General features: G+C 41.4%; 1 protein-coding gene across 1 annotated transcript; it reads right to left on the reverse strand.

The window, feature by feature from the left end:
• Positions 1-1,625: 1,625 nt before the first annotated feature.
• Positions 1,626-2,396, reverse strand: LOC103868257. Its single transcript, XM_009146367.1, has one exon. The coding sequence runs from the start codon at positions 2,394-2,396 to the stop codon at positions 1,626-1,628; it is 771 nt and encodes a 256-aa protein (XP_009144615.1).
• Between the last annotated feature and the right edge of the window lie 7,036 nt (positions 2,397-9,432).

Raw genomic sequence — 9,432 nt, forward strand, 5'->3', positions numbered from 1 at the left:
ACCTTAACCACATTGCCATAGCCTCTTCGATCCTCCTGTTGTGACAATTGCAGGTTGTTTGATGCAGAAGTATTTCCCTCCCTCGTCACACCCCTGTTAGCACTACCCGTGTCTTGTATCTCGCCCTCTTCTTTTGGCTCCTCCCGAGGACTCCTCTCACGTCGTGTGCCCCGATGACCCCTCTCTCTTGCGTCTTGCGTGTGGTTCCGAGGTTGCTCCCACCTAGAATTCCGAGACCTCATGTTTCCCTCATCAGCTCTGTTGCTGCCACGGTAAGTTGAGTATCGCTTGTGCCCTCTCTCAGGAACCCGCACCCACTGTGACTCTTCCTCATACATTTTTCCTTTCCCCTTCCCCTGGTAACTCCTCTGATCTTTACCCTTGTCCTGATGATTCTCTTCACTGTGGGAACCGAAATTCACACTGTCGATTTCCGTTTAAATAAGGAAACTAGGAAAACCCTAATTTCCCAGAGGACCCGGATATCTGTTAATTACCACACGTCAAGCAATCAGAACACGAGAATAACAACGATAAAGTATAATAAATCGAGAAAGAGAGCAAAGAAGATCTTATTCCGAATTTGCGTATGAGCGTTTACAACAAGGTATAAGCCTGGGCTCGAGAGCTGTCGGCGAGATTCCTAGTTCTAGTAACCCTAAGACGGCTAAACCTAATTGAGTCGCAGCTCGAAATAACAAAAACGGAAAATTGCCTAAATTGCTCTAAGTGCTAAGTTTGCTCTGAAAAAGTTCTTCCCCTTGCTCCTCGCCTAGGACTCCTTATATACTAGCTCCAAGGTCGGTTTACGCTTTTACTCTTCTGCCCTTAAGCCGTCATAGCGTAAAAATGGAGATATTCCATTTTTCCCGATCTTCACAATTATCTTCAAAACTTCCGTATTTATCCGCGGAAACTTGACATTTATCCTTTCTCGTGGGCCAAGCGTGAACCATGCTGTGGTTCACGGGCTTTTGGTTAGGAAAAATCGTAGGATGGGCCTCGAGTCGTGTTTTAGGTCCCTTTGGGCCGTCTTCCGACTCGACACGTTTACTACGAGTTTTCCGCGGTTTCTAATCCGCGAAGTTTGATCGATGAATTAGAATAGCGGGAAACATGGACTGAGCTTGCTACGGTCTTCGGGAGATAGCATTCGAAGGTTTGACGAGAATGCAAGGACTGGTGTCGTATCGATGTTCGGAAAGGTTCAATCGCTACACAGCGACCAAACTTTGGCTCGAGCCCGGTCGCTACGTAGCGACCGAGCGAGACGAGTGCTCGGTCGCTACGTAGCGACCGAGCTTTGGCTCGAGCTCGGTCGCTACGTAGCGACCGAGCGGGACGATCGCTCGGTCGCTACGTAGCGACCGAGCTTGGCTGAGCTCGGTCGCTACGTAGCGACCGAGCGGGACGGTCGCTCGGTCGCTACGTAGCGACCGAGCTTTGACTCGAGCTTGGTCGCTACGTAGCGACCTGTTTCGAGCCTTCGTCGGACATCTCGATTCTTTCTTCCGTAAAGCTTTTTCGTAAGAAAGAGTCTATTTTCGAAAAGTACTCTTCGGAGAAATTCTTACTTTCTTCCTCGGATGTTTTGGATATTAAATTTGTCGTAACCGTTTTTAACCCTAACATTCACCATTAATCACAACCCCTCTGTAGCTCCTGGCTCGATCCTCTCTCCTGCCCACCGGCTCATCTCTGATATCTTTCTTCTTCTCTGTGCTCTTTGGATTCAGTGGGCATAGATCTTCCTCGTGACAGAGACTAAAACAGAGTTTACAGAAGCCAAACAGTTTCTCGTATTTAAGAGAAACCGACACCTCTTCCTCATCATAAAATTCTCCCCCTTTGAACTCCACAGTTGTCTCCAATGTTAGCTCCTTAAAGCCATCAACCACGACACGCATCTTTCCATAGTCCAAATCCACGTCCGTTGTCTCGCCACTCGCATCTCCGATGCTCTGAAATGCTGGTGTTGACCAGAACTCTGTTGGGAGACCCTCCACTTTGATCCAAAAAGGAATTTCTGATGGGAAAGTTCTTGACATTCTTGGCTGCCACCGAGCCACTGAGATCATCCAGTAATCAAAATGGTATGGTTGTGACTCCAAAACCGCTTCAATGTCCTCCTCCTTCTCAAAATGGAACTGGAACATCCCCTTTCCCAAATCTGCACCCGTCACCCTCTCCTCCACCTTCCATATCTTCGGAATCATCACCAATAGCGCACCAATCTTTTGTTTCTCCGGGTTCATGCACCGCCCAATCAAGGTCATAGCATAACTCTTGATCAAATCAGAGTTGTCAAAGTGGGGAACAGAAACCTTCAGCTTTTTGCGGACCCCTTCTCCAGTCGTTGAAACGCCCCCCTTTCCCACAAGTTGACCCTGATTCATAGTCGCCAGAAAAGGAATAAGCACCCACCAGTTTCGTAAGATAGAAAAAAAGAACTTTGAAAATATGAATCTATAGCTCAAGACCCATTCCCTTATATATTGATACAAACTCGAATCGATATTGATCTTGAAATCTAGGCCATAAATAACCCCTCCATTCCACTTGATTCGTAAAATCGTAATCATCCGATTGCTTAACGAAATCAAAGTTTCCAACTTTCCATCAGTATTGAAAACCCAAATCCAGACTTTCCAAACTCCATAGTCACAGAATCGACTTATAGAAAAAAAAATCCCCCACTAGGAGAAGGAAGGTTCTCGTTGTGAAGATAACAAGAGCCTTACCTCGAATCTTCCATGATTGAGTCTCCCAATTCCAGATTTCCACCGATCCGAAATCATTACCCAATTGAACCTCCATAACTCCCAAAATCCGTATCACCACAAATCCATCTTGATTCCATACCCTGCCGATCGCGAAAGGAAGAAAGATCTCCCTGCAAATCCCAATTTCCCCATCAGTACCAGGATCCCATCCATGAAACATATTTGAGACCCTAGAAAATCGCCATTATCGTCGCCTTTTTTGTTAGAGAATATAAATAAAATTCTCCTCCTCCTCCTTTTCGTTATCTATATCGTTTTGATGGGCTTTTCATATCAAAAATTGGCTGAAAAAACACTGTATACGCACTACAAAAGAAGTGCATATTAAATCACTTAAAATGTATCACAAAAATAGTGATTGTATTTTAAATTATTTATTTATATAAATCATATCATCATACAATAACTAAAAAGAAAATATCCTCATCAAGGAGGCCCTCCACGTCGGCATTTAATTCACACCACTTATGAGTTGCCACGTTTGCTTAAACTCCACGTCCTTTACAAATTGGACAAAGCAAAACCAATCCGTATGCATTTTTCAGGCCCGAGTTTTTTAAGTATTGTTTGTGTAACATAAGCCCATTCTCAACCCACAAAAATTTACGAACAAACTTATCTTCTATCTACAGGCGGTGTCCCGTCTCTTCGTCTACTGTTATCCTAACCTCACCGCACGTTCCAAGTCGCCGTATAAAGGCTCCCATCCACAACAATGATTCATCAAATCGAATTAATTAATGTAGCTCTTCACATCCCTTATCTTCCCCCAAACTTATCTATCCTCTTTTTGATTCTCACCACTCTATAAGCCTTAGATTATATATGAACTCAATATAAAGAAACTCTTCTTTATTAACTTAAGAAACTTCTCAAAAGTTAAGTTCTCAATCTCAATCTCTAAAACTCATGTGTTATGCAACACTCTCGCATATACTATATATAGAGATTAATGTTTCCATATTTCCTAAACTCTTAGGAAGTAACTTTCCTAAATACATTAGGATTGCTTTAACTTCTTCTCTAAGTTAACTTCATGTTTATCTGTAACATTCTCCCCTTTAAACTTGAAGTTAGCTTCTTCAACATCTTGAACTCCCACAAGATCTTTCATTTCCTTGAACTTGATTCTTCCTAATGCTTTAGTTAGAATATCTGCCTTTTGTTCAGCTCCTGGTATGTGTTGGACGTCGACTAGCTCGTTCTCAATGCACTCTCGGATAAAGTGATATCGTTTGTGTATATGCTTGCTGCGACCATGGAAGACCGGGTTCTTTGTGAGTGCTATAGCTAATTTGTTGTCAAGCCATATTACCACCTTCTCATTCGTTTTTCCAAGAAATTCTTCTAGGAGTTCTTGAAGCCATATGGCTTGTTTGGCAGCCTCGGTTGCAGCCATAAACTCAGCCTCACATGATGACAGAGCCACATTCTCTTGCTTTTGAGAACACCAAGTGATTGGACAATCATTCAGGTAGAATATGTGGCCTGTAGTGCTTCTTCCGTCATATTCGTCGATGTTGTGGTTTGAATCACTGAATCCCTTGAGTACAATCCCGCTTGTTTGCTTGTACACGAGGCCTAACGATGTCGTCCCTTTTAGATATCTCAAAACGGGTTTTAATGCTGCGCCATGTGATGCTTTAGGATCATGCATGTATCTGCTGAGAAGTCCTACACTGAATGATAGGTACGGGCGAGTGTGGAGTAGGTAGCGTAAGCACCCAATCTTACGTCTAAAGTCTTTCTCGTCGATGCTCTCTTCATCTGCCGCCTTTGATACCTTCAGACCAAATTCCATAGGAGTTTGCGTGGCATTACACTCGGCCATACCTGCTTCACTTAGGATCTTGTTCGCATATCTTCGCTGATTCAACGTGATCCTCCCTTCTTCTTGATACACTTCAATACCAAGGTAGTAGCTCAATAGCCCGAGACCACTCATCTCAAAGTTACTTGACATCTCCCTTTTAAACTCGCATATCAGGCCCTGATCAGCACCAGTTATCAGAAGATCGTCAACATATACGGCCACGAGAAGACAACGATTTTCCTCTTGCTTGCGGTACAATGCAGGTTCTTTCGAACATCTCGTAAACTTCAGCTGTCCAAGAACTTTGTTGAGCTTCTCGTTCCATGCCCTAGGGGCTTGTCTCAGACCATACAAGGCTTTATTAAGTTTATATACCTTATCTTCTTCTCCTTCTACCTCAAAGCCCTCAGGTTGCTTGACATATACCTCCTCTTTTATTTCTCCAAGGAGGAAAGCGGTCTTGACATCTAAGTGATGGATTTCCCATCCATTTGATGCAGCTAGAGCAATAATGAACCTAACAGTTTCAATGCGCGCAACTGGTGCGAAGACTTCCTCGAAGTCAATACCATGACGTTGAATATATCCTTTTGCTACTAGTCTCGATTTATGTTTGTTGATTCTCCCGTCTGCGTTCCGTTTGATCTTGAAAATCCACTTTAAACCAATTGGTTTGGCTCCTGGTGGAAGATCAACGAGATCCCATGTCTTGTTCTTCACAATCGATTTGATATCTTCTTCACAGGCATCACGCCATACCTTCTCTTCCATTGCGCTTTCGAAATCCCACGGTTCTTCGTTTAACAGAAGTAAGAGACGCTCTCCTTCCTCTTCTGCAAGAAGGATATAATCATCGAGATAAGCAGGTGTTTTACTGATTATGTTTGACCTTCGAGGTTGGTAATGCTCTGTTTCTTCATCGGTTTCCTCTTGAGAGTTGTGCTTATCTTCCTCGACTCCATCTTCGTGCACAACACTGCTACTAGGTTAAATGTTGCTTGATTCCTCAAGTCCTTGATTCCCATACTCTCCAAACGTAACTGTAAGTGTTTTTGTGTTCTTGGCTTCTTCACTACCAGTTTTGTTCCATTCTCATGTTTTATCTTCTTCAAATACTACGTCTCTGCTCACGAATATTCATTGTTATCTGGGATCAAATAGCCTATATGCTTTAGAGCCGGGCTCGGTCCCGAGGTGTACTAGAGTGCGAGACCTACTATCCACTTTTCTCAAGCTCTTTGACTCTATTTTAGCATGCACAATACATCCAAACACTCGCAGATGTTGGATATTAGGTTTCTTTTCTTGAACGCTTCATACGGGGTTTGACTGCTCAATGTTTTCGTCGCTAATCGGTTTATGAGATAGGTTGAGTGTCTTACCGCTTCTCCCCATAGGTAGTTTGGCACTTGCATGTGAGTTAAGATGCTCCTTGTCATCTCTAACAAGGTTCGGTTACGTCTCTCTACTACTCCGTTCTGTTATGGCGTGTATGGGGCGGTTAGGTGTCTTTGTATGCCTGATACTTCGCAGAAATCTCGAAACTCTGAGCTTGTGAACTCTCCCCCTCTATCTGTTCTCAATGTCTTAATGGTTGCACCGGTCTCCTGTTCCACAATCTTCTTAAACCGCACAAATTTGTCGAAAGCTTCTCCCTTCTCTTTCAAGAGAATAGACCACATGTAATGCGAGTGATCGTCTATGAGCACAAATATATATATCTGCTTCTTCCTGCAGTGGGTGGTGTTATTGGCCCGCAGAGATCAGCGTGTACGATCTCCAGGATTGTAGATGCACGATATGAGGTTGAAGTTTGAAAGGGTCGCCTTGTTTGCTTTGCACGCAAGCAAGATTCACATGTGTCTTTCTCGACTTTCAACTGAGGGAGTCCGGTAACGAGCTCCTCTCTTACCATGGTTTTCATAGCATTGTTTCCAAGGTGTCCTAGACGTGCATGCCAGACAGAGAATTCACATTGTAGTTGGGTTTGTAGGCACTTTGATTATTCTATCTCCATCACCACTTTGTATAATCGATTCCTTGCTCTTGAGGCTTTCACAATCATATTACCATCCTTATCGTGTAAGGTCAGGTAGTTCTCTTTCATCCTTACGTCACATCCCGATTCCATGGCCTGTCCGAGAATGATGATATTACTCTTAAGTGCTGGGATGAAGTAGACATCTGCAAGAATTTTTCTTTTCCCGTCTTGACTTATAAACAAAATAGATCCTTTGAATGTCTATTCTTGATTCATCTCCAAACCGAACCTTTCCAGTGATTGTTTCGTCGATAGAGTTGAAGTAGCTTCGATTTCCAGTCATGTGATTGCTGGCTCAGTTCTCTAAATACCATATTCTATCGCCATCGGTACTGGATTCAAATTCTTTGAGATTCACATTACGTTCATTGAGGTAAACGATTTCATGCATCATGAGCCTATCGGCTTCTTGGGTCTCGTCTCCATCCCTACTCTCAGTTGTCTCTTGTAATTTGAGTAATCTATCAGGACATGAGGCTGCAAAGTGTCATATTTTATCACATCTGTAACAAGTGATCTTCGTCGCGTCTCGACTGTCCCATAATATCGGCAACCTCGACCACGCCCTCTGTATTCTCCATACTCGCGTTGTGTTTGTTGTTCTGAATTAGCGTACATGAGTTTGCTTTGACTCTCCTGTGTATCTTCTTCTTCATCATGAATACGTTCTTCGTATGTTTTCAGACGACCTACAATGTCTTCGAAGCTTGTAGTCTTCAAATACAACATCTGTTCTATGGAGGCAATGATGTGAATGTACTTCTTACGTGGTAAACACGATAAGAACTTCTTCACGAGCTTTGATTCATCCATACTTTCGCCTAATGCAGCTGACTTTGATGATAATTCTGATAGCTTGGCCAGAAAGTCATCAATCTTATCAGTGTCCTTCATCTTTAAGCGGTCGAATTCAGTCATTAGGGTTTGTAGTCGCGCCTCTCGAACTCTATCAGCTCCCACATAACGAGTTTTGATCGCATCCCATACTTTCCTTGCGGTGTCGAGTCCTCCAGTTTGTAAGATCATTGTTTCCGGGATGGACTGAAACTGAAGAGCCGTCGCAATATCATTCTTGTCGCTCTCAGCAGATTCATTCTCAATTATCTCCCATACCTTATGAACCCTAAGTAAGAGCTTCATTCGAATTGACCACACGGTGTAGTTCGTTGCCGTCAGCATCGGGCAACTGATAGAGGATGATCCGCCATCCTTCTTAACCGTTGTAGTAACCAAATCACCCATGTCTCTTGATCGATTTTTCTCTGATACCAAATATAAGCCTTAGATTATATATGAACTCAATATAAAGAAACTCTTCTTTATTAACTTAAGAAATTTCTCAAAACTTAAGTTCTCAATCTCAATCTCTAAAACTTATATGTTATGCAACACTCTTGGATATACTATATATAGAGATTAATGTTTCCATATTTCCTAAACTCTTAGGAAGTAACTTTCCTAAATACATTAGGATTGCTTTAACTTCTTCTCTAAGTTAACTTCATGTTTATCTCTAACACACTCCACAGGGCCACCAAAAGAAATCCCATGCATCAATCAAAGAAAACGTCAAAATATACGAGATGGCTCTGGCTTCTCTAATCTTCAAGGCTGTTGTCCCAGGCTTAGGGGGGGCGAAGCTGAACTTCAGTTGACATCCTTCGAACAGATACTCACAAGTTCCTTCGTTGATCATCTGTTTGCTGACCCTCTTACTCTTTATTTTCATATTTTCTGCTACTAATCCCGACACCTGCTGTTAAATTAACACACTGTTATTCATACCATCGGGTTCAATCCAATAAAATTATTAATTGAATATGCGAAATCTTCGAAGTAGAAAATCTGGGAGTAGTGCAGCAACAAATATGTTTACAGTTGAGTTTGCTCAATTCTGTTACGCCAAATAACTGTAAGTTCATATCTCTTATATACTAAATCACAAGTCACTACACCAATAATATTTTGCCACATAGATCAAGAAATAAAAGAGTTTAAATACAAAAACAAAAATGAAAAAATGCAAAACAAAAATATTTACGCAAGAGACAAAAATCAAAAATATTATCATTCCATTTTGCGGAGCAGTTCCTCTTTCTAAACTCCATGATCACCACTCACTCTCCTAATAACTATCTCTATTTCCTTTAAATACTTTTTGAAGTTATCCAATGACCGATTGTTAACTGACACATTTTGTCTCTTTCTCTAATCACAAATCTGATGTGGGTATGGATTGATTCTTCCCAGAGGTAAATAGTTAATTTGTGTCATTTTTATGCTCTTGCTTCATCTATTTTCTTCTACGGCCTTTAATCAAGTGTCACTTTTCGCATTCAAGGTTTTCTTCAAAAGATCAAGCTTATATTCTGAAAATATGAAAAAGTTACTTTCTATTTTGCTCCCTTTCAAAAATCTCTATTCTGGTTTTTTCTAACGTTTATATGCTTGAAGAGATCGTATCCTATTACTAATTAGTATTGATTGATGCAGAAACTGAAAAATGTAAAAAGAGAGAAACTCCAACGCTTTATTGAGAAAACTATCAGCAAACTAAAATTACAGGTATATTATAGTATTTACTAACTTTTTTGTCCTAACGAATGATCATATTTTGCATGGTTTCCATGACACTGATATACGACAACTTCTTAGATTTGTTGAAAGGCCATTTGAATAGGAATTATATATTTCTTGGTTTTTTTACTAGAAATATTGAGAAAAAAATGAGAACAGATTCTAATTCATATAACTTTTAAAGTAAAAAACAATCATGTTGATATTGACTTATATAA

Source organism: Brassica rapa, chromosome A05 (genome assembly GCF_000309985.2).
Source record: "Brassica rapa cultivar Chiifu-401-42 chromosome A05, CAAS_Brap_v3.01, whole genome shotgun sequence".
Classification (NCBI taxonomy): domain Eukaryota; kingdom Viridiplantae; phylum Streptophyta; class Magnoliopsida; order Brassicales; family Brassicaceae; genus Brassica; species Brassica rapa.

Bases quoted from the DNA above. Each gene is read 5' to 3' on its own strand.
- LOC103868257 (XM_009146367.1), bottom strand. From the start codon at position 2,396: ATGAATCAGGGTCAACTTGTGGGAAAGGGGGGCGTTTCAACGACTGGA.